Below are 25,995 nucleotides of genomic sequence, written 5' to 3' on the forward strand. Positions count from 1 at the left end.
TGGCTGCAGCATTCAGTCAACACATATAGGCTGCCCAAATTTAGCCTGATACTTTTCTTATCTCTACTAGAATTTAACAAAGTTGTGTGGGTGTGAATGATATTTGGTTGCGCAGTATGATTTTGTAATCAATCACCTGTGTAGCGCACAGACAGGTACTGTGGTACAATGTGCAGCTGCATGTCTGAACCGTTTGTAGGTAATTTCAACATTTGGATGTCGAACATGTGGAGGCAGACAGTCCAGCACTTTCTGTCTCCTTCTTGTACCTGTCAGGCATAATGGACTCAGGTGCTGTTAAGACAGCGAGACAAGGTCACTGGCATCATTTCTCAGCATCACCGGGAGCCGTTTTTCAGAGCTGGTTATGATTTAAAGCTTCCCCTGCAATAAATAACAAGGTGAATCAGTTGGCTACTGGCGGTTGTCCCGGGGTTAAAGTATCTGTAAATTGTGAGCATTCCTTTTCCTTGTACAAGTTTCACTCGGGCGAATGCTTCGCCCTGCTGCTGTTTCTCAGATTGCGCTTTTAAGTTAGAGCATCCACAATTAAGAATTATGAGGATATATATTAACCTCCAGGCCCAGAAAATTAATTCAGAGCCAAAACCACAAAAACCTTTGAACTGCCTAAGCATTTGCTAGGACTGCTCTGATGGGGATGCTGTTAAGAGATAAGAGCCACATATAAACACACTAATTTATACCACAATAGCATTTATAGTGCTTTTGTTACAAATGGAAACTGCTTGCAGAAACATCTGTACCATAAACCTGATTTATTTGTTCCTGTTAAAATAACAAAAACAAGTGTTAAATCACATCTTGACTTTAATGTATAAAAGACCAATAACAGCATATTACAGCGGCATATATATATTGTCCATACATAATTTATATTGTAAACGAGGAGGTGTAATATTCTGGTACAAAAAGAGGAGATGAGCAGCTGTAGCATTTCTCACCGAGCTTCATTTTATTACTACTTCATCTCAATTCATGGTACAAAAAAGAAACGCACAATAACACAAGGTACATTCAGTGTGCACTGTATAATATACAGCAGAATGCATTAAGACTACATACAGATTTTATATTTATTTATGTACATATTATACACTAAATATACAGATTTGATATGGAATGTCTTTATTTTTAATCTCTGACTACATCTCCACAGTGGAGGTGACACACTTCTGCTCCGATCTAAAGAGAATTACTCTGTAAATAAACTGCAGCAGGTTTGAAGGGGAAGAAAATAGAATAATGCGGCAGTGCATTAGGCTTGAATAAACAGCAGCTCAGATGTGGGGGAACGCTAGCCTGCCCATCTCTGCTTTTCAGATGTCAAGCCGGCAAATATGGAAGGCTTTTCAATCTTCACTGGCTCCTGAAGCACTTGGCTTTCAGCTGTGTGGTTAAGTGTGTGTGTGTGTGTGTGTGTGTGTTTGTGATATGTCCATGTGTGTGTTTGCGAAGTGCATCCTGGGGGCTACATTAGCTCTAGATCTGTCATTTCAGACAGGATGCCTGCTTTGCCTCTCACTGTCAGGAGTTTGCTGTCCACACACACACACACACACACACACACACACACATACACACGAGCAGGGTAACTACACCCTTAAGTGTGCAGCAAAAGATTACTGTGGCATGTGTCAGCATCTTTGTATTCTTGAGGTTTCTTGACATGTACAGTAAGTTCATTCAAACAAGCCCCCAAACATGAACGCATGAGGTTGTTTGACGGGATTAATTTTCCGCTAATGTCTGATACTTTGTCTGCAGCGGCATCAAATCTAATAACACTTTGAACTCGACATCAAACGAAATGTTGACAGCGGCTGAATCAATGTTATTAAATTCATGGTCTCATTATATGGTACATTTCATCAGGGTATCCAATTCGGCTCTGAAACGTAGTGGTGTGTGTATTTGTGTTTGTGTTTGTTGTGTTTGTGTGTGTGTGTGTTTGTGTGTGTGTGTGTGTGTGTGTGTGTGTGTGTGTGTGTGTGTGTGTGTGTGGTGATGAAATGGGAAAATGGGGATGAAGAGAAAGCAGCAGGGAATTGAAGATGTGGAGAGGGGAAGGGGGAAGATTCTCATTTGAGATAAAAATACACTCCTTGCAATCTCTAAACGCCCAAACAAATGCACACACACGCACACACGTACACACACACACAAACTTCTACAGTGGAGACAGAGAAGGTAGGACAGAAAAGCTCAACTGACCATGTATAACAGCAGGTCTGTAAATAGCTAACCCTGTGCTCTGTGGGAAATTGAAAATCGGGATCAACAAAGGGCCACAGTTACACTTATTATTACTCAGCCTGTAAGCCCAATAATAGTACTTCACAGACCTTAATTATGTGAACCATGCCAGAAGTACAAGGATAAAAAAAAGCAAACACTTTAAAGGATAATTTGCCAGTGTAGCTTGAAAAAAGTTACCATAAATTGCAAATCACAGTATACTACGTGCTTCAGATGTGAGCTGATGCAACATGGAAGACATACACACAGAAATATTAGATAAATTGTGATGATGTGTTTTTGCCTGAAAAGAATAAAGAGCGTCACAGTTCCTTACAGCATGGCTGTTCATAAGGTTGTGCTGATTATGTCAAAAGTCCTTCTTTCATCTGTCAATGTTCAAGAAAAGGAAAGAAAGAGGAGGAGGGCACTTGTCAGCTACAGCATAAAATAATAGCGAATATTTTAAAATAGCATCTAAACACAATATCAGACATTGTTAGGAAAACCAAGAGCGTAAAATGATGAGGCATCTCAACAGTCTTGACAATCTCTCGCTGTGTCTCTCACCTTTCTGTCAGCAGAAATAGAAGCTGAAAGCATGTTTTTCTATGTGTGTGTATGTGTGTGTGTGTGTGTGTGTGTGTGTGTGAGAGTCCCACCTTGTCTACAGGAACAACATAATAGGCAAGAGAAAGAAAAAAAAGCTGTAAGACAGCTGTTCTGTCATGCTCAGACAGCGCAGATTCCTCCTCATCATGGGTGGCGGTGGCAGTTCACTTCTGTGGCAGAAGTTATCAAGATGTTGCAATATGAAAACTTTAATAGACCATAAAATGGATGATAGGCCGTCGTTATGGAGGGTAATATTTGACTTTGCCGAAGTGTAAAACCTGAAGTGTGTTCAGTAATCAGTCTCTCATGTCCTGGTGTTGGTCACATGCTGGCAGGCAGATGGGTTTCTTGGTGTAACTTCAGTGACCTCGTCAGCGGTAAAAAAAAGGGAGGGTCTCCGAGCCACATCATGCACTGTCCGCCATTGAGTGTTGGTGTTTGTGTTTGTCACAGTTTGACGGCCACCACACATGCTCCTGCCCTGCCCACACACAGAGGTGCTACCTGGAAAGGCAAAGAAAACACAAGAATCACAGTCACAGATGGATACTAAAAAGGGGTTGCAATGGATGTTTAAAAACTATAAATCAGTGTAGTCATGTGAAATCATGTCATTTTCATGTTTCATTTGTTATTAGACAACTTACTCCTGCTGGAAGTAGGGGAAATTCAATGACATTTTTGGGAGGGCTTTTTTAGACCTAATGGATAGCCAATACTACACAGTCATCAACCTTAAAAACTAACTTTTAAGCTAACATTGTTGAGAAGTCCTTAAAGTGTCTATAACATTTTTTTTAAACAAATGTCTCCAGTGACTATGTGTAATGTCTTAATAGGTCACTCGTAGTGATGAACAGAGAGTTATCAACTAAGTCAGAAGCTCCCTTCAGCTATATGGAGCTCAGAGTGCAAGATTTTTTCTCCACCGGCCTAATGGCTAGTGAATGTTCAAATTTTACCAGCCCCTCAATAAATTACCATTGTTTTTTTGGCTGGTGAATGAAGGAAATCTCCCAGCAATTGCACATTTTACCAGCATTTGGCTGGTGGCTGGTGCTAATTTTGTACCCTTATTGTAACTTTCAGCTTTTAGTTTCCCAGCCCACAACTTTATTGCTTTGGTTCACTCTCACTGCTCTCATAGTGTTGTTGCAGCTGTTATCATTGAAAAAGCTCTAAAAACCCACTGTACAACACCTGCTCAGCACCAAACTGCAGACAGACACAGTTAGCGACAAGCTGGTGAACCCACAGAGCATTTAGCAGCTATAGAGACAAATATTTCCCTCAGTTGGTGGAGACCAAAAAAACAGAGCTCAAAAGAGAATGAACATTGGACTTAAATTCATCAGGTGGCCAGAAACACAACTCCAACTGAATCATAATGTTGCTCTGTGCCTGCTGGATGTGTAAACAGGCAACTGTTTGCTGACAAGTACAGCTTAAAAGGTGATAATATGTCGTGTTTGTTTCAGTTGCTCCCAAGGGGCCAAAAACATGTTTTATTGCAGGTTTAACGCTCAGATGAAATTGAAATTTGAACATCTACATTTCTGTGAACACTGGCAAATTCTATCTGCTGACAGAGATCATGAGATATGACGGAAAGCTCCGGAATAACTACTAAATGGACCTTGAGGTGAGATTGTTTGGCCATTTGCTGTTTCCAAGGTCAAGAATGAACTCAGTTAGCCAGCGTAAGGGAATGGTTTACTATGTGATGTTTGTCGTCTAGGCTCTGACCTCTTTGCTCCTTGCAAAGAAACACAGCACAGCAGGGAGCGACAATAATCCTTTGGCTCTAAGGGAAGCTTTGTGTCTTTGTGGTTGTCTAGTCCTGTCAGTTTTTGCAGCCACAGATAGTCAAAGTTGTTTGTCTGTCACGTAATTTTAAACATGAACTTACCACCCGTGGTATCTGTCTTGGAAGTAAAAAGATTGACAGATTTGTGCTAAAGCAAGCAGGGGAAGTGATGCCACTAGGAGAGGACAGACAACCCATCCACGGGTTTGTTTGTTTCAGTTTGTGACAATGAACAGAGGACACATTTAATGGTCTCTACATGTCCCCTCACATCTCAGTTTGTCCTCATCCCTCTGTGTCAGTTTGAGCGTTCTCTGTATTCTATATCCTCCCACCCTACACCCCCTCTTATTCTCAGCATGGTATGTGTCTCCAAAATAGCAGATTTCCAGTGACTTTAGTTGGAAATCCTCTGGGGCTATGCAGGGAGATGAGGTATAAACTGAAGTGTGATACACTTCTGTTGAATAAGACTGCTCAACTTAAACAGCCCCCTCTTTCCCCTACTGCTGCGGCGGCAAGGACAATATTAGCATGAGGAAAACACACATTTACATAATGAAAACATGGCAGGACGCATGGAGAGGAGGTGGAAGAAGGTCAAACCATGACTGTGTGTTTATATAACAACTTTATTGGTGTACATCATGATTTATTACTTGTTTTTGCTGAGCTACAGCCAATGTGTTTTATGCACAAATTATAAGTGCATGGATATAAATCTGCTGCATATGTAGCAGAATAGAGAGAGAATGTAGCTTATTAATTTGTACAGACTCTTTCCATCCAAACATTCAGTATATAAACTGCATTTATGTGTGTGTTTTAAGTGTGTACCTGCGTCCACTCATTTGTCTGAGGGTCATAAGCTTCTACAGTACTGAGATACACCTGCCCGTCATAACCGCCCACAGCATAGAGGCGGTCGCCAAGGAGACAAACACCAACGGCATCTCTGCTGATGCTCATGGGGGCAACTGCCGTCCACACATCTGTCTGAGGGTCATACCTGTACACAGACACAGGTTCACACAACACACAGAGTGAGAAAATACGTTGGTTTGTTCTATTCCAGACCCTGGTCCATCGTTCAACATTTAGAGAGCGGGAGCAAGAAGGCAAACTTAGCTCAGCTTAGCATAAAGACTGTAAGCAGTGGGGAAGAGCTTGCCTGGCTCTACAAAAACATACTGCCAGCACATCTAAAGCTAATAAAGTAACATGCTATATCTCATTTTTTAAATCGGTACACAAACAGATATGCCAAAATTACAATTTGGGGTTTTAGTGAGAGTTATGTGCTATAAATATTTCTTGGCACACTAACTTCCCAGAGTCGTGTCATCACTGTGAGGTTGCTAGGTATGGTACCATCGTGCCTGTAAAGATATCTCTAGTAACTGTCTTCTATGTGTGTACTAGTTAAACAAATAAGATACAACTTGTTAATTAATGGGCTGTACAGGTGCTGGCAGTATGTTGTTTAACATTGAATTATGCTATGCTAAGCTAACCAGGTCCTAAGCGCAGCTCAGTATTTCACCTACTAATTCTTGGCAAGAAAGTAAATATGCATATTTCTCACAATGTTGAACTATTCCTTTAAAACCATTCTGTGCAGAATTAAAAAATTTCAGACTGGTGCCCCAAGTGGTAGTACAAAAAAATAACATCATACGCTGCTAACCCCCTTCCTACAGGTCACAGTGACTGTGCCAATGTTCATCAGGACTGCCTATTTTTTCTATAAACAAAAACTTAATAATAATAATAATAATTTAAAAGACGCTTTAATCTCATTAAACAACATTTAATATATAGTCAGCCATCACATAAAAGACATATTAAATACAACACAAAAAGACAGCATAACCTGTGTAAATGTACGAATATGTTTACATCACTGCTAGTTTTACAGTACTTATAGACTCACCTCTCCACACAGTCACTTAGCCGAGATGCAAGGGATGAGGCTGGCGCATCATGACCTCCGATGGCATACAAGAAGCCATGCCATGTGGCCACACCTACACCTCCACGCCTTTTAGCCATGGGAGCACAACCACTCCACCTGTAGACGGGGAAAAACAACATTAAACATACAGAGGAAAATCTAAAAAGGAGATTATTTGCCTATAGGACCAATAAGAACTTCTTCTCAGCACTTCCAGTAAAGACATTAATGAATGTAGCCTGCTCAAAAAACAGAAGTTCTTTGAATCTATTGTAACGTCCTGAGAGGGTTAGCTGTCTCCTTTGATCTGTGGGTAAATAACCTTAAAAGGAAAGATGTGCTTCCCCACAAAGAACACCAGGCAGGATATAAAGCAGGACACAGCAATTAATTCTGGTCAAATGAAGTCCCTCATCTCTGACCTGTTGGTGTGGGGGTCGAAACACTCCACTGAGCGCAGGCAGGATGAGCCGTCACGACCTCCTACTGCATACAACCTGGTGAAGACAGAAGATGGTGTTATCCCCGTGGACACACACACACACAGCACACGATTCTGGACTCTGGAAGTCCCTTTTCAATTTAGTGACACTGAAACAGATGGTATAAGGGTGTATTTATGGGTGTGTGTGTGTGTATGTGTTGTGCAGGATTTGGGGACAATGAGGTGAGCAAAATCAATCAGCCAACACTCTTGGGGCATCACTTGGTGTGTGTGCATGTGCGTGCGTACACCCATCCATGGATGTGGAGTTGGGTGGGCAATGAAAGAAGTGCATCAGAACCAGTCAAGCAAGTAATGAGCTCTGTCAGGAAAAGAGCCCAGAGAATACACAACACATACATGCACTTTCACAAATGCATGCAGCGTGGCAAACACACGCCTGTGCCCACACACACACACACACACACACACACACACACACGCACACACCCCAACCTGCTGGGCATGCTTAGCCATATCAGTTGTTTCTGTATTAATTAGCATCTATAAAGCTTTTCTCTGCAGCGTCTCTCTGAGGCACAGAAAAATAAAAACAACAGTGCAATACTGCAATCTAATAAACTCTAGAGACTCCAGTCCTGAACTTAGCAACACTCAATCCCACTATCAATGTGTGCATTTGTGCACGAGTGACTCAGAGTATTATCACTGATATTGCCTTGTGTCTGTACAGCAAAGGAGGCATTTCATAAACCAGTTACAGTAAAATACATTTCCTCTGTTACCTTCATCTTCCCAACAAGCAGAGACATGACAAATTCATAATTTTTATCCTCTGGATAAAAAGCTTAGGGGCTTAGCTGCTGGATCAAAACTGTTTGGTTTCACAGTCTACAGTATAAATCACACTGTCTTTTGAATAAGTACCGTATGTATGTGTAATCTCTAAAATTGCTAAAAACCTCTATGAAATTACATTCAGATCACACTTTTGTCCAAAATAACTTGCAGTAACTGCATACAGCAATCTTAGGAACAAGAGCAAGATGTCAACCAACAGATGTCCAAAACAAATAACAAAAAGCACATTCAGTGCTACAGAGAACATGCTAATATTGAATCTTTAACTTGGACAATGTAGATGTGTAAAGCAATACGTGAGTGGATTTGTGAGCTCATACTTACTTGCCATTGAGTACAGCTACTCCCACTGTGCTTCTGGGTGTAGCCATACTCGCAACAAAGCTCCACTGGCGAGCTTGGGGGTCCCACCTAGTAAAAATTATAACTTCTCAGTCCTGCACATAGTAAAACAAAATGGCTAATCTGAACTTCTAAAAATGTTCCAGCAAGTTATGAGTTGACTGCGGCTTAAAGCTTGTATTTTCACAAGCTTACCTCTCCACTGTGCTGAGGTAGCTCCAGCCATCATGTCCTCCTACTGCGTACATGGGCCCCTCCAGGACAGCTACACCTGTGATGCACAACCACACATGCATGATTAAATCATGGCAACTTCGCAAAACACTATCAGCTCAGACAAGCTCATAAAACCACACACACGCACATGAGACAAGAGTGTGAGTTTTTATTGTGTGTGCGCAGCCACACCCAAGGCACTAGGCGTACAGAGTTAGCAGCACGTTGACACCTCCATACTCAAGGGTTTTATCTGCCAGAACATCTGTGGTGCCAGATGTGCGTTTTAATCCTCTGTCCACACACATGCACACATTTATAAAAACAATGTAGCACTAAATTTTGTCATTGTAATAGTTGGCTTGCACAGCGAGTGGGGAGACTGTCCACATAGATTCACAGGTTCAGTCCGCCCTGTTGAAGTGCTCTTGAGCATGACACTGAATCAGTTACACCAGAGGTGCTGTTATGGAGCTGAAACAGACCTCACTGTGTTTGGAGTGAAAAGACAATTCTTTTAGCAAACATCAATAAAACACTATTTAAAAAATATATATATAATATTGTAACATTTATCTTTGAAATACTTCATCCAAATAATAAAAAGTTTATCCATCCCCCTCAAGAATAAGTCTAATCAACAAGCCCTTTTCAGCTTGCACTGTATGTATATCACATTTCTTTTCAAACATGGGGCTCACCTAAGCCATGCCTGTGTGTGGACATGGGAGGCATGACGCTCCATGTCTTGCTGTGTGGGTTGTAACACTCCACAGTGTTGAGGGTCTTGAGTCCATCTCGGCCGCCCACCACATAGAGACGGCCATCCAGGACGGCTACACCAAACTGCAGTCTCCGTCCACTCATGGTAGCTACCTGCCTCCACGTGTCCCGACGCAGACAGTACTGCTCGATACTGGTAGCACCTGGAGAAAACATGTAAATTAAAACGGTGTCCCTTGATGAGCTCTAATTTTGAGCTGTCCAACTACATGGAGTTAGTGCCTGTAGCTGCCTCCTACTCCAGTACATTTATCTTTATCTTCTCAGCAAAACTTTTTTTCTTTTTATCGATTTATCGATGATGACCACATAATTGTAACGTCCCTGGTCGACCACCCACCCCACCCTACGGTGTACTATCAAATAAAAGCAAACATGACCAGTAACTAAAAATATACAACACTTACAACTAGAGTTGGGAATCACCGGATTAGTAAGTAAGTAAGTAAGTAAAGTTTATTTGTATAGCACCTTTCACAGATAAAAATCCCAAAGTGCTTCACAATAAAATGTAAAACAATCCAACAAAGTAAAATACAATGCATAAGAAAATTTAATACAAATGGAAAACATAGAATAAAAACCATAAAAACCCCACGTCTAACTAAAAGCCTGCTTGAATAGCAGTGTCTTCAGTTGCTTTTTAAAAGAATCAACTGAATTCACACAACGTAGAAAGGTAGGCAATGCATTCCACAGCCTAGGTCCCCTCTGGTTTTAAAATGACTGTGGGGAACCACTAACAACCTCTGACCTGATGACCTCAGAGTCAGACTACGGTTCGGAGTATGAAGCTGCATCAACTCAGAGATGTAGGGAGGAACTTGACCGTGCAGGGCTCTATAAGTAAGGATTTTAAATTGAATTTCATACTGGACTGGTAACCAGTGAAGTGCTGCTAAAACAGGTGTCATGTGCGCTCTTTTGTTAATGTGAGTTAAAAGCCTTGCAGCAGAGTTCTGAACAGCCTGGAGACGGTAAAGCTCTTTCTTGCTCAAACAAGTAAAAAGGCCGTTACAGTAATCTAAACGACAGAAATAAAAGCATGAGTGATCATTTCCAACTCACCCTTTGACTTATTATTATTCATTTTGAAATATTCCTTAGTTGGAAGAAAGAGTTTCTGACTAGTTGTTTAGAGTGGTACTCTAAGGACATTTACATTTACTCATTTACTCATACACTTTTATCCAAAGCGACTTACATTTGAGGACAACATACAATCATTAACACAGCATAAAATACAGCACGCGATCTACAACTGACAATACATGTTAATAAAAGCAGCAATAAATACTAGTAAGAGCTAATGGCACATATCGCAAATTAGAGGTAATAAAAAGTGCAATCAATACAAGATCATTGTAGGGGATAGAAGAAGAAGAGCACAGGAAGTGCATGTTAGATGTTAGGAGTTAGAGGTGTTATAAGAGGAAGTGTTCTCGGAAGAGATGAGTTTTCAAGAGCTTCTTGAAGTTAGAGAGGGACGCCCCTGCTCTGATGGTATGTGGTAGCTTGTTCCACCATCGTGGTGTCACAGATGCACAGAGGACATTTCAGAATCAAAAACAACACCTAAGCTCCTGAGGCTCGGCTGGACAGACGAGCCTAAGTCACCAATATGCTGTTTAATCTGAGGGATTCTACTTTCAGGGGCGATAATTAGTGTTACCTGATAATCTGTTACCATATTATCACGATACTTAAGTCATGATATGATAGCGATTTTAAACATTTTGCAACATGCAGACTATTAACGATATATTACTTTTTTCAACTGCCAATTACATCCCCAAAGGAAAACTTTGTCAACATCTGCTTTATCTTATAAGATCTGTTTATCTCACTGACTAACTTCTTACCAACCTTACTGATTGTGACCTCTGCTGATCTCACCAGAAAAAAAAATCTAGCACCATTTAGTGGACTAAAAAAGCTATTGATTTTATTATTCTAGTACAAAAAGTAGATTGTGGTTGCGATATTAATAATTTATTTAATTAAATAATAAGGTTGATAAAATGTCACAATACTATGCTGAATCGATCCCCCACCCCCATCCCTACTAAATATGTACATACACCATATAGAGTATATGTAATATCTGGTTGTGTGTGGTTATGTGAAAGTGACTGTTCTACCTTTCGTAGCATCCATGCCTCCTACGGCAAACATGGCTCCGACTGTGGCCTTGCGGGGCCGTGTACGGGGACTCTGAAGCAGGGGCCGGCGCTGGGGCAAGAGGTGATACTTCATCCCCTCCATCAGCAACCTCTGGCACTCCATACTGTCTCGGAGCAGAGGGTTGGACTCCAGGTCTGCCAAGAACTACACACATATGAAAAAAACACACACATGAACACACAAGGGACATGTGACAACTGCTATCAACAAGAAGCGGAAACAAATGCAAAGTGTGTGTGTGTAATGCGGGTGTGGGCCAGCGTGGCTTATAATGTTATCACTGATTGTGGATTTCTCAGGGTCGAAAGAAAGCTGTTCTCTCATTGATTGAGAGATTAGATCAGATCAGAGAAACAGCCATTAGTGCTCACGCACACACACACAAACAAGCAAGCACACACTGATCATCTGACACACTGGTGAACTAATCTGTACTCAACATCTCATCAGCTTTCAGTCCATACCCTCTAACCTCATCTGTGATCACACACAGATAGACGCACATAGAGACAGCCAGGGGCTGCAGCATGAAGCACTTCAATCCACCAGCCTGTTCCTTAAAATATATCCACATGAAATCACGGCCTGTGTGAGAGGCAGGGTGGCGAAAAGCAAGTTTCCCCTGAAGGCAAGAAGGCATGATTTACATTTAGATAGGTGTGTGTTTGTGTATGTGTGTTAATAGATGGAAAGCTGTAGAGGTTCCAGAGGAGACAGATATTGCTTATAAAAGTCATTTGAAGTTTCCAGACTGCGTGTGTGTGCGTGCTGGCTGAAGCTAAGTCAGTGGGGAAGTTCAGAAATTGCTGCTAAGATTTAGTCACAGAGAGCAACTATAATTGAGTATATTTGATCACACCCTCTTTTTTCTCCGCCATAATTCCCACCACTGCAAAGAAAAGAAAGATTTGGCCTAAATAATTATATTTGGTCACTGAATATAAAATCAATTTTCCCAGCCTGAGAGCGTAAAGCAAGCATGGTAAATGGATAAGCAGCTTACACACCAGGGTGAATCCACGCTTCCATTGCATACAATCACAGATCAAATTAGGGTGAACCCTATTTCGGCATTGATTTGTGTGTGTGCGTGATAAAGAAGGACAGAGATCGAAAACCGTGTTTGTCCTCTCCAGTGCTATTTGTCCATCACGCTGAGAAGGACTGAATGTGGAGGGCGAGATAAGACTGAAACCTGCAGGCGCCCCACCTTCTCCTCTCTGTCCACTCTTTACCTCACAGTGGGCAGCAGGAAAGTAAATTCTCCCCTCTCTACTTTAGCTCACACTTGGACAAAAGAAGACAGACACTGATGGCAAACGATCTCCCATACAGACTGAAGCACACATCCAACACCAAGGTACGTTTTTCATTCTTTAATCCTCTCTCATTTGCAAGACATGCTATTCAGTCGCCTTCTACCCCAGAGCTGAAACTATAAGTCAATGAATCGATTAGACCATTGACAGAGAATTAATCTGCAAATATTTTGATAATCATTTAATTAATTCCAGATGGATGGTCAATGTTGGTCTAACGGTTGCTAACATTCATGATACCCTGAGGATAAAGCATACTGACTTTTTGTCCCCTCATGAGGTTCACCTTTGTAGTTTTGAGTGAAATGTCTCCACAAGTATCAGATGGACTGCCATGAAATTCAGTACAGATATTCGTGGTGGACAGACAATGCAGCCTACCAACCTTGGTGATCCAATGACTTTTCCTCTAGCGCCATCATAAATCAACTTTGTCCAATACTTTGGTTTATGACCACATACCTGCAAAACTGATGACATCAGCATGTTCGCATTGTCATTGCGAGCATGTTAGCATGGCTTCAGTCTTGTTAAAGCAAAAATGCCAAAAATGCCCTGGTGCCAGCTTCGCAAATGAGAGAATGTTGAGAAACTAAATAAATTTGGGTTTTTCAGAAAGTTAAGCAAAAAAAAAAGAAAAAAGAAAGAAACAATTTATATGGTTTAATTTTCAAAAAACACCACATTTTTGTCATACTGCACATTGCTGCTGCACCACTTTTCACCCTGTGTGTTGACCGCTCCGTTTTAGCAAGGGCGTGAAGCATCTCACTTCAATTTGATCTTTGTAAGAAGTCCTTAGTTAAGGACTTCTAGGCTGCGGTCTAAAAGTCAAGAAAATCTCCTTTCCTAACCACCTGTCCTTAACCTCGATGGAAAACGTCATGAGGTCAAGGAAAGATGTGAAGGACAATTCATAAAGACTTAGGAAAAGACGACCACAGGGCTCAGAAAATCCGACTGCTCTACTAGGCGACGTAATTATTCGACGGCAGATGTTACTGACGTGACCTGTCATGATGAAACTAAAATGTTCTTAGGATGCACTACAAATCTTTGTCACTGCGCCACCCTGTGTTGTTTTATATTACTTCATAATCAAGAAAGCAAAAAGGCCTATAGGGTAGGCTACCAGTCACCAAATAATGGAAATGGTTGTCACATTGAAAATGCTTGCTCACACTCACCCTCCAGCCCAGTGGCGGTTCTAGACCAATTTTATTAAGGGGGCCAGGCTGGGGCCAGAGGGGCCCATTCAATCCGGGACAAAAGAGACAAAGGCAATGTTCAAGCTTTCAAAATGTCTTGTTTAGTTTATAATGTAATGTTTTAGTAACTTAGTTATTTGTTTCAGTAACAGGATCTTCTCAGTAATTTAGTTATAGTTTTATTAAATTACAGTATACAAAAAGTTCAAAAGCTCAAGTTACAGTACTTTCTTTGATGCAACACTTCTTTGTAAGGCTTAATGAACAGTAGAAGCTCTAGTGTATGAGACATTCTCTGGATCCCAGTTTGTATTTTGTATCCCACTATAACTTTTGTTAGGAAGATATATTACTATGATCACTGCAGACCAGGACTATTCAATTACAGATTCGACTGGGCCGGATTTTAAAACCAGGACACAGAGATGGCCCGGACATTTTCTCAAGAGTTGGGATCATTAGGATTTTATTGACACACTTGTATTGGTAAAGCTCTTATCAGTCCTATTTATTACTAAATAATTGCATATTTTATTTAAAAACATAATTTTTATTAACATTTTTTATTAACTAAATGTTGTTTCTCGAGCAGCAACATGATTTACAACAGCAAAGTCACTAATAGCTCACTGGAAACAAATCTAACATGTCAGTAAAATAAAATCCTATTCCTCACATCAACATACTGAGTGAAGTTTAGAAAGAATGAACAGCTCAGTCCCTCCTGTCCTCCTCCTCCCTCTGCTGCTGCTGGTAGAGCGGAGGGCTGGTCTGTTTCCACCAACTGAGTTTATAATGTGTCATATTTTAATGTAAGTGGCAAACTAAGCTGAACAGTTACTAAAGACAGAGAGTTTTCACTTTAGCTTGTTTGTAACAATAAGCTATTATCTGAACTAGCGCTGTGCTTGTGTAGCCTAAAACCAAAACACAGCTGCAGTGGATGAGTGACTGGGCAGATTAAAACATGGTGTTTTGGATGTTTACGCTTATTAAACAGGTTTGTTGGTAAAGAATTGGCTAAGTCTTTATTGCACCACATACATACACTAACCAGCGTAGTTGTCGTCAATGTCCGCTGATCAGCCGGCTGACTTCGATCCGTATGTGTGTGCGCGCTCTGCAGACACAGAGGAGCGGGAGAGGCTGCAGGTCGGACAGTTATGTTGAGCCTTGACTGGCGGTGATCAGTACAGCGCATGTGAAACTCAACCATAAGGAAATGATATAGCTCACTCTTTAGGGACTTCCATTCACTATACATGTAGTTTACTTTTTTTGTTATATTTATTAGATTATGTGCTGGGCCACATGGAGGTTGCTTGGGTGGATGTGGCCAGCGGCCGCCAATTCAATGAGGCTGCTTTTCTAATACAACACTTCATGGCATATTTCAACAATCCGAAACATAAAAGCATTAGATTACAGCAAAGCAAAATTAAAACAAACCAAAAGAAAGGAGGAAATTGTGTGTGTGTCAAGAATCATAATGTGCTTCTGAGAACGTGCATTGCTTTAAATGTTGCTGCCACAAGGAATTGTGGGATGACATTATCTCCTTTCCTTTCATAAAGGATGGTCCGGTGTACCCTATGCTATAGGAGATAAGAAAGGAAGCACTGAGGCTCCTTTCCTTAGCTTTTAGAGAATTCAACCAGATCTTATCATGTCTGCCACTTAAATACTTTTGGGTCACTTCACTCAGTTAGGAACCTTCCTAAGCAAAAAAGACTTTTCGACCACAACCCTAGCCAATTTGACCTTTGTTAGAAGTCCCTAGTTGTGGACTACTAGCCAATCAGAAGCAGGGTAGGGCGGGTCCTGACAAGCCGGTAATCAGTGCTTCGGTCCAGCTTCACAACCTAGACTAGAGTAACGTGTTAAGTTATTAATTTGTAACGTATTGTTTAACATACACATTCTAACTGTGAACTGTCTGTACATCATGGTTCCAACTTTATGTCCACTGACTGCCTGGAGAGTATCTAACTTTTGTAGGGAGAGTGGGGGCTATGGGAGGGAGCGGGTGGAAATCTTGTCCCTGTGTGTGCTGCAGCTCAGTGTGTTTCTCCACCAGTGTTTTTGAGGGCGTGCCACATTATGTCGCATGTTACGTAGTGACGCAGATAGTTACAGAAGTAAAGGCTGGACTACAATCGAGCTGTTTTCAGGCAGTTCAGGAGCAGTGTTTTCTGTGGAAGATCGTAATGGGGTGGACTTTGGGCTTTTTCACTTTGCAAACCTATTACATGCACAAAAAGATATATAACACAATAAAGGAGAGGGAAAAAAACAAAAAGCATAATATGACCTCTTCTTTAAAAATTATATCTGCCAATTTTGAGGCAGATGATTAATCAAGAAAATAATCAGCAGATTAATCAATGATCATTTTTGATGAAGACACACACACACACACACACATACACACTTTCTGCCCTGGTGCACACTGTCTGATTTATAGCCCAAAGATGCTGCTCTGAAAAGATTAGGCCAACTGTGTTTGTGTGTCTATGTTTGTGTGTGACAGCGGTGATGGGGAGAAGGGATTATAGGTATTTATTTGGTGCATTGACATCCTCTTGATGAGTAATCCCACATCAGGCTACATAGAGAGCTGACTAATTGGTTGATTAATATTGATCATTTGTCTGTATGAGGTTTGTACTTTGCTTTATTGGCATTTCACAGCTCATGAGGTTGCTGAATGTTAATTAAGTTGTCAGTTTAGCATGATGGTGGTGGTTGGGGAGGGGTACACTGTTAACGGCTGAATCAACCCTCAGCTCTATGTCTATCTTGCTGTTGCTCTCTTCGCTCTAGTGCCATTCTACTGCTTCGACTCTCTGCCATCCATCTTCTCCTCTGATTACATGTTACAGCTACTTGTGATTTCAGCTGCCCAGGGCAAAGCCATATATCTGAGGTGTTCATCCCGTATACCGCACAACTGCAAAAGTGGGAGTTATAGATGCAGGCAGAGAAAATGGAAAGCGAAGGGCACAAGGGGAGTTTTATCTCTTCAGTTTCTTTATATACAATGTGGGAAATGACTGATGAAGGAGATGAAGAAAAGAGATAATTTAGCTGCAGTTAAGAGAGATATCAAACTTAATTAAGGTTTAAAATGTGTGTGTGTGCATCCGATGCCCTAGGCAGTAAGTGAGGTTCTGTCTAGCACATAAACTTCTCAGCATCACATTACCAGTCAAGATACTCAAGAGAGGAGGGGGTAGAGTGGTGATACATACACAGACACACACATATAGGCTCTACACAGGCACAAACAAGCACACACCTGACAAAGTAATGGTTGTGATCTACGTTTAGCGTAATGGCTATACTCTCTCTAATTGTCTAAAGAGGAAAGTGAGTGGAAAAGACCAGCAGATCGTCAGGAAGGCTCTTGCTGCATGCTTTGCTGTGAGAGACATTAAGACATAAACAACTCTAACAAAGCTCCTACAATATTAATGTTTTTTAGCTTCAAAATGTGCTGATGGATGCCACACAGCAAGACATATGGGCAACAACCTCATGAACACAGTAGATAACTAATGTGCTCTTGTTAGTGTTCGTAATTAATCTTTTCACTGTTTGCTTCTCAGCAATATGCGGGTATATTATAGCCCATTTAACTGATTTAAGAGCGTGACAGAGAAATAGAGACAACAGGGAAGAGACAGAGGAAAACGATGGAGAGACAAAGAGAGACCGGACATGGACAGGCCTTTGCACAAGCTTTTACAATTTTACACCAAATCAGTATCAGTGCAAATACTAACCTTACAAGTGGACCAGTTCTCAGGCAGTGACGGGACCGATCCACATCAATACAGTTTCTTTGTCAATGTCGTGTTTCCACGATCGGTTAGAGTCAGTCACAATGGGCTGCTGACTCTGTTTTTAGTGCCATATCAAATCCTGTCGTCTTGTTAATTTACATAGGAAGGATTCCAATGAGTTTGACAAAGTGAGATATGAAAATGTTTTAATTGGAAAAAGAGAGTACTGTTATTGGGGTATAGGAAGAGAAAAAGTCCATTATGAAACCCGCAGTAAAAGATTGTTTGGCCACTTGGGGGCTTCAGGAATAATGTTATGAACACACCCTAGACATATCATCTTTTAAGTTGATATGGTGAACTGGCAAACTGGCCCAGTATCTAATATCTTTAACTCTGTTTTGTTCTCCACCAACTCCTGAGGAAAACATCTGGTTCTTTAGCTGCTAAATGCTCCATTCTGTTCACCAGCTAGTTGAACTCTATCTGTCTGCCGTTTGGTGCTGAGCAGGTATTGTATAGTGCCTTTATAGAACCTTTTCTGTTGTGGTGGCAGCCCGGCTGACGGTGAGTGTCCTGGTTTTTTCTACTTTTTATCAGTTTTTCTGCTTTTTTTCCTTGGTTTCCTGTTCTCTGCCCGCCTCTCTGTGTTTTCTCCCCCGTGTGCTCTCTCTCCCTCTGCTCCTGAGCCCAGCCAACTACCTGCACCTGCAACTCATCATCCACCTCGTCAGCCTCCCACACCTGCCAGTAATCAACCTCATCCCAGCCTGTATTTCAACCCCGGTTCTCCACACCATCCTTGCTTGATCGTCGCTGCTCCATACCTGGTGCCATCCCCACGTTCAGGCTTTCATGTTTCTTGTTTTTTCACGTTTACCCTGTACCTTGTTGCTGTCTTCCCTAACCTTGTTGCTCTGTCTGTTTTCCTCCCAGGTACACTCACCCTCGTCCTCCGTTCGGCTGGGCTCATCCACTGGCCCACTCCTCTTTGGACTTCCCTCACGGCGTCCTCCCTGTTCCCCCGCCTCTCCACGCTTCCTCGGCCCCTGTGTTCCCCGGCTCTCTGGCCCCCTGTCTCCTTGGTTCCCCGTGCCTGTACTTCCCCGACGTCCTCCTCTCCCTCCAGTCCCTCTCACCCTTTTTCCTCCAATAAACCTCCTTCCCTCTGAGTGCTGCATTTGGGTCCTCTCTGTCCACACACCACACCCCGTAACACTTTTCACTGAAAACAGCTGCCTACAGTGGCCATAAATGGCTATATAATGAGCTGAAAGTAGCTATAAAGCTCTGTATTATTCACCATATAATATATCAAAATACATATTATAGCTACATTAAATGAGTTCTTTGCAGCTCTCACCTGTGGCTCCAGCAGTGGCAGTCGGATGTGAGCCAGCAGCGACGGTAGGTGACGTTCCCGCGTGGCGGAGTCATGACTGACCCACGTTAGCAAAGAGGTTACTACGGTTTCCTCATCTGGCACATTGACGTCATCAGAGGTAAGCAGCCTCTCCATCTCCTCCACTGGGAGCAACAGGAACTCCTGACCTCCCACCACTTCTAAAAAGTGTTCCTGGTGGACAGAAGGAAAGAGTCAGATTAGTTTTTAAAAAAAGTAATTAATTAATGACACGTTACATTAACGCACATTTTTGCAAACATCTAGGTTTTTATTTTTTCACATTTGTAGATCTTTTGTCAACATTTTGCACATCCCCTTCATTTTAAATGCTGTAAGGCTCTTCATTTTAGAATATATATATTGCACATGCTTTAATTGTAAACTTAGGCAATGTAAATTCCTTGTATGTGAAAACCTACTTGGCAATAAGCCCGTTTCTGATTCTGATATCGGAGTACAGATGAAAAAGGGAATGAAGGGAGGAAAAAAGAATAGGAACATATGAATAGAGCGAAGAAAGGGATCACAGATTGGAAGAAAGAAAGAAAGGGAGAGAAAAAAAGGAGGAAATGAGGGCTTGAGAAAGGTCAGAGGAAGATGGATGAACAGTTGGGGAAAAAAGGGTCTTGATGAAAAAAGGCTGGGATGATTTAGTGGTATAAGATGCGGAGATTGCTTGAGAAGTAGAGAGTAGGCCTGCAACTAACGATCATTTTCATTATCGCATGTAGATCATTTCAACCAATAAATTGTTTGGTCTATAAGATATCACAAAATAGTAACACTTCCTGTGACATCTTCAGATTACTCTTTTTGTCCCACACACAGCACTAAATCCAAAGATATATAGTTCACTATCACAAAAGATTATCTTAGCAATTAAGAAGCTTGGAGCCAAGGAATGTCTGGCATTTTTGATTTTGATTTGAAAAAATGTCTTAAGCGTTTCACTGATTATCAAAATAGACTTCAGGTCCGAGTGAATGTGCATGGGGTAGAAATGTAAACTAGATACTTAAGAATAGAGGCCAGCATACAAACATCACTTGTGGTACATGTCCTCAGTGTTAAGCCACATTATGGTTAGTAATTGTGTCAGCTGTGACAATGAGGTGATGAGAATGGTGACAATGGTTATTATCGTTACTGTGGATGTAGAGTTTGCCATAACTGTTATAGACATATTTTCTTATTTCTCATTTCTGTTTTTTTTCTTTTGTTTTGGTAGGTATTATCTGTGGGAATTAGATAAGGGGAAGATTACATGTAAATGTGAACTGATTCCCACAATACTATATTAATAATAATAAAACATTTAAAATATAAAAACTATAAGAAAACAATCTAGACTTCTCTCTTCAGTCTTTTGTATAGCTCCTACACATTGGCTGTGTGTTTGAATTACAGACACGCCCAGACAAAATCGCCTCTACGACGTAATTACCCCAGATTAAAGTTAAAGTAACAATAATCCACTTAGAGAGAAACAGAGAGAGAAAGGAAGACTGACATTGACAGACTCGTAGAGGGTGGAAAAAAAGGCATGTGAAGAACAAGGAAAGAAGAAGAAGAATAATCAAGTCGATGGAAGAGCTATTTCACAGTCACCATAGCAACCATGAGCTGAAAACAGCCATTGTGGCGATAATGGTGTGTTTGCGAATGAGGAACCAATTTGTTACCAAGAATAACATAAAGGCTGGAAAACTGGAGAGGGATAGTTGTAAAAGGGAGAGCCGAAAGGAGCCTGTTTATTGTTCTTACATTAATTGTCAAAACCTGAACATCACCTGCGGTCCACCTGAATCAGTTTCATTCATTTTCTCAGTTAATTGCTGGAGGTGTACCCACCATGGTGTAGGCGTGGGCGGCCCTCTGCAGGTCATTGCAGCCCTGAGCGTCGGCATAGGAACGAATACCCAGACAGTTGGAGGGGTGGAGCTGCTTCATGAGGAACGAACAGCAGGCCTGAACCACAGACGACAACTGTAACAGGCAGGAGGCTGATAGAAGAGACTCGATGGTGTCCTCCCTCAACTCAAGACGGCCTGGATGATAAAGACAGAGGATGGAGAAGATGGAAGACGGTCAGACGGCAAGAAAGGACGACAAGATATCACAAAAGGATTCCATATTTTTTGGGTGGTTACTCTTTAACCAGGTTCATCCAGTCCCGCTCTCCATGGCTTTGTCATGTACTTCCCTTGCTTTCTATACAACATTTGGAATTAAAGGACAGCTATTACATATACCAGTATCTATACTTTTTACTATAATAGCTACATGCTATATAGTAGTAGCCGTCCAGCACACTAGCCTCCCGTTAGGGTGCTGGAGGAGAAAACATCACCTTTGTGACCCGGTTAAAGATTAACTGCCAGTACAGGGAGCTCCAAGAAGTAAAGCTAATACACCTACAATAAATCAGGGATCATTTCATTGGTCAAGACTATGACATTCTGTTGGTTGGGGGATTTTGACAGTAGTTATTGCACAAAAAATCCCAGAGCATAAATCTGAGAGTGAACCTTTTAATGCGAGCACTGAGCGTTGAGGAGAAGGTTGAAGCTACAGCGACAGTCTGTGCAAGCAACAATATATCTGCAAGCACACAGTTTGAGCAGAAGCAGAGCAAATCCAAGAACAAGCAGGGGCTGTTTGAGTGCGACGGCAGCGTTTTGAGGGAAAGCATTACGCAATCTGAATGTGACATCAATAAGTCATACTCTCAAATTGAAAGACCACGCTCTTGAATAAATCCCATTCTGGGAACTATTTTCAGATGTGGATTAATACACATTTGGGTGTGCATTTGTGCTATTGTGTATTTAAAGTAGAGCAGCAGGACAGTTTGTGTGGGATCAACTACTGTGCGACTGTGTGGCTCACTGATGTGTTTTTTGGTCTATGACACGGAGGAATAACGCATATCATGCTTTGACTGTGCAGACAATACATGTATATATAGGATTAATCTATTTAGGGTTTTGTTTTTTTCATGGAATTTGTTGACAATACTAAAAATACAGAATATCACCAGTGTGTTATGTCTGCACAGAAGGTTTCAGCCGCATTTTAAAGTCATCCGTCTCACGCACATCTGATGGAGAAGCTACACTTCTATTTTGATCAATACAGCAGGCTGTGTAGCGGCTTGCATTTCACTCATGCTATACATGCATAAACACATCCTGTAGCGTATTTATCTACATCCTGTAGCGTATTGTACTACTTCTAAGTCTATTTTCGTCTGCTTTACGCGTGTAACTACAGTGATTGTGGGCTGAGCACAATCAGACCGCGGCCAGACCGTGGGTGACCTACACTTCACCTGAAAGCATCCTGTGTAGACATGGCGTTGTCCTGTGCTACTGCTCTGCTAACATGCTGCTCACACTACGCCTCTTGTATAGACACAGTGTGGGAAACATGTGTTCTTATAAAATCCAAAAGCTTAAAAACAATAAATAATATGCATATCAGTGCTGCGGTAGGTTGGTTGTGAGCAGGATTAACTTCTCTGATTTACTTATTAAATAACAATTTCAGCAGTTCTGATAACTACCAGTACATTCAATTCAATTTTATTTATACAGCGCCAAATCACAACAACAGTTATCTCATAGCGCTTTTCATATAGAGCAGGTCTAGACTGCACTCTGTGATATTATTTACAGAGACCCAAGAATTCCCACCAAGAGCAAGCACTAGGCGACACAGGCAAGGAAAACCTTCCTTTTAAGAGGCAGAAACCTCGAGCAGAACCATGGTATGTGATTTTTTTCTAGAGAAAGAGAGGAGCCTGACAGTATGTTTTCAACTTTTTTCTAATAAAGGTGATCAGTGTGTCTCTGTACCTGTGTATGCATACTGCACCAGGACCCACAACGCATCAGGGTCTACTCCTTCCATCTTCACCTCGTCCTGCTTGGCCTCCCTAACATCACTGGTGAACATGGCCGCAAAGTAGTCCGACACGGATGAGAGGACCAGTCTGTGAGGGGAGAGAGAGAGTCAGGCATCAGTCAGAGAGGATGGACAGCTGTAATGGAGGAATGGAAGACTTTGACCTTGCTGACAGGACGAGTCTGGACTGGCAGGGGAAAAGATCCAGAACAGAGAAGGACCGGGCAGCCTGGAAATGATTAAACAACCAGACAATGCACAGCATTTTTCTCCTGTAAATGTATCCATGAAAATTCAACTGGCTACACTGAAGTGTTCAGTGCAATTTTTTGCAGTGAGAGATAAGAGTTGACGATTCAGCCGGACGTTCAGACTTACAATGATTAGCAATTGCTGAACCGGCATATATTTTAAATAGTTTTACCATGCCCAGGACAATCCGAATGGAAAAAGCTATGGACAATGGTGTTCTTAATTCTGACTCTAATAATTAAATTTAAAATGAGACGCTACCACAATGCTCCAGACCAGAGAGTGAGGTAGAGCATGCTAATCAGACAGGTACATGACGGCGGTAATGGCTGAGTGTGAGAGAGTTACTATAAAAGGAACTTGCCAGTAAGAGTGCGATAAAGAGCAAGATAGATGCTGTGGACAATGGTAATCTTTAAAATTCTCAATTGTATGTATGTCTATAAAGTTTCTTTGTGACAAACGTATTGTTAAAGCTCTAGAGACATAAAATGGAATAGGATTGAAGAGAATGATAATGCCTTTTGGATGATACGGGGAAGTATGTATTAAAGGTCCAATTCGAAGTTGCACAATCCACTTTAAATGTTTACTTTACATGATGTACACAACATCAACTCATAATCATCTGAGTTCAAAGAGTTTATGTTTGAATATTTGCTCAAAGTCTTTTTTTCAGGTTAGAGCAAAAGCCCCTGAAAAGGTCTGTTCAGTAGGAAAGTGGAAAGTCTGCACTACCAACAGGGGTGGGGGGCGCTTTTAACACAGAAGGCTTATGAGGTGGGAGTGGAGCATTATGAGCTGGAAAGTACAGCAGAATAGTCAAAGCCTAAAAGTTTAGACCAAACGGAGACCAGAATAATGTCTAGTCACGTAGCTCTGTGGGTTTTACAGCATAAATCTGACAGCTTCACACCATCTTAGGAGACACACTGACATTTTCCACTTATTCATACAAGACGGATCAAAGACTTTAATATTAACTTTTTTCTTATCTGACACATCTGACATTGGTTGATAAGGTAAAACATGCACAGAGAGAGAGAGAGAGAGAGAATATGTTAGTGTATGGTCTTGTAATGATCCTGCCTTCTATCACTCCAAACAGGAGGTACAAACAAGTGTGCTGAAAAACAGCAAGTAAATGGACTGTAATTATTATTGTGTATAGAGGGAAAAAGATCCTACAAGTATGCACTCCAGACAAAATAAAATGACTCATTAATGCATGTAATATTAGATATTATCACCCGATTTCCCCTAAAAAAATAAATCCCCTCCGAATGGGAATCATGTGTGCTCCTCTCTCTGAAGAGATGTTATTAGGTGGAAGAAAACTGCAAACAAAAGTCTGGCATGGGCCTAAGGCATCTCCAGATGTTTGTGCATACTGAGCATATTGAGGATAAAGAGCTTCATGTCCACAGATGTTTAAATGCTTAATAGTCAAACTGCAGTGGAGCACGTTTTCCCTCAAGAGCAGTTTCTAATATCTAATATCTATGTTCATAACATAAGTGAGACTGACCTGAATTCATTTGTTTCTTACGGGTTAGTTATCTTTGAAACCAGTGCCAAATTAGAAGATCTCTGAACGATGTGAAACTAAACTGATATTTGGAAAAGAAGCCGGAAGAAGTGGCACAGTGTACACACAGATGCCATAAGTGCCGGGAGCTTTTCTCAGATTAACACACTTCAACAATGCGGTAACATCTTTTACAATGTCAAAATCTGAGGCAAGTGATCATCCTAAAGGATAATTTTTGTATTTTTAACCCTGGGCCCTGTTTTCACATATTTAGGTATCAAAATAACAAGTAAGTACAAAAGGTTTTGGTATCCGTGCAGTAAATGGCTTCAGCCAACAACCACAAAAGCTGTAGTGGCTGAAACTTTCCTTCCATTCCTTTGGGGCAATTGCGCCCATCAAAATTACATCCACAAAAAGTGCCGCTTTTTGCCACCGACAGACTCAGACTCTTACACGAGGTCTAACAACATTATGGAAAGGATCCCTACGAGTGATTCCTGGTGACACCCTTTGTTTTTATAAAAGAAGACACAACTTTAGCCAGATCAAGCATGCAGTAAAAAAGACATGCCAATCCGTGCAGTCATAGCAGAGATTATTCTATTTGCATGTCTCGATCACAGAAGCTGAGCTCATGGAGGACAGGGGGTGGGGGTGGGGGGTCTGAGAAAGAAGATATACGACATAATGGAGAGCATGCTCGATGAAGGACAGAGAGGAATTATTTTAAGGTCAGAGTTAATGAATCCATTACCCTTTCATGTCACTGTACAGTTTTTACACACACACACACGCACACACGCACACACACTCACAAACATCAAGTTATTAAAAAATGCCATAAAGTATTTAATTGTTATTTAATATTTAATGTTAGTTTTCAGTACTTGCTCTTGGAGATGTCTTTGTAAATGAGGTGGTGACTGACTAATGGATGCATTATGAGAGTGACATATACAGCAGTCCTCCATATCACTGCAGGGTGCAGCATTTTCAATGTCCTGATCTGCATATGGCTGTTTGACAGATATATGAACAGATTTGCACATGTTAAAATCTATTTTTGTGTGTGTTTACAAGTCATTGTGTGTGTGTGTGTGTGTGTGTTGAAGCATTTTTT

The 25,995-nt window shown here is 41.3% G+C and overlaps 1 protein-coding gene across 1 annotated transcript in view; it reads right to left on the bottom strand.

Annotated features, from left to right (window-relative positions):
- Window positions 1-952: 952 nt before the first annotated feature.
- klhl5 (kelch-like family member 5) overlaps window positions 953-25,995 on the bottom strand; it is a 33,493-nt gene continuing 8,450 nt past the window's right edge. Inside the window, exons 3-13 of the mRNA XM_046047439.1 lie at window positions 23,041-23,177; window positions 21,035-21,231; window positions 19,142-19,354; window positions 11,424-11,610; window positions 9,201-9,425; window positions 8,479-8,554; window positions 8,266-8,352; window positions 7,058-7,132; window positions 6,615-6,752; window positions 5,519-5,690; window positions 953-3,378 (exon numbers count right to left, since the gene is read on the bottom strand). Coding sequence (XP_045903395.1) covers window positions 3,322-3,378; window positions 5,519-5,690; window positions 6,615-6,752; window positions 7,058-7,132; window positions 8,266-8,352; window positions 8,479-8,554; window positions 9,201-9,425; window positions 11,424-11,610; window positions 19,142-19,354; window positions 21,035-21,231; window positions 23,041-23,177 — 1,564 coding nt within the window. The 3' untranslated portion in view covers window positions 953-3,321. The remainder of the gene's footprint in view (window positions 3,379-5,518; window positions 5,691-6,614; window positions 6,753-7,057; window positions 7,133-8,265; window positions 8,353-8,478; window positions 8,555-9,200; window positions 9,426-11,423; window positions 11,611-19,141; window positions 19,355-21,034; window positions 21,232-23,040; window positions 23,178-25,995) is intronic.

The sequence above is a fragment of the Micropterus dolomieu genome, linkage group LG04 (assembly GCF_021292245.1).
Source record: "Micropterus dolomieu isolate WLL.071019.BEF.003 ecotype Adirondacks linkage group LG04, ASM2129224v1, whole genome shotgun sequence".
Lineage (NCBI taxonomy): Eukaryota > Metazoa > Chordata > Actinopteri > Centrarchiformes > Centrarchidae > Micropterus > Micropterus dolomieu.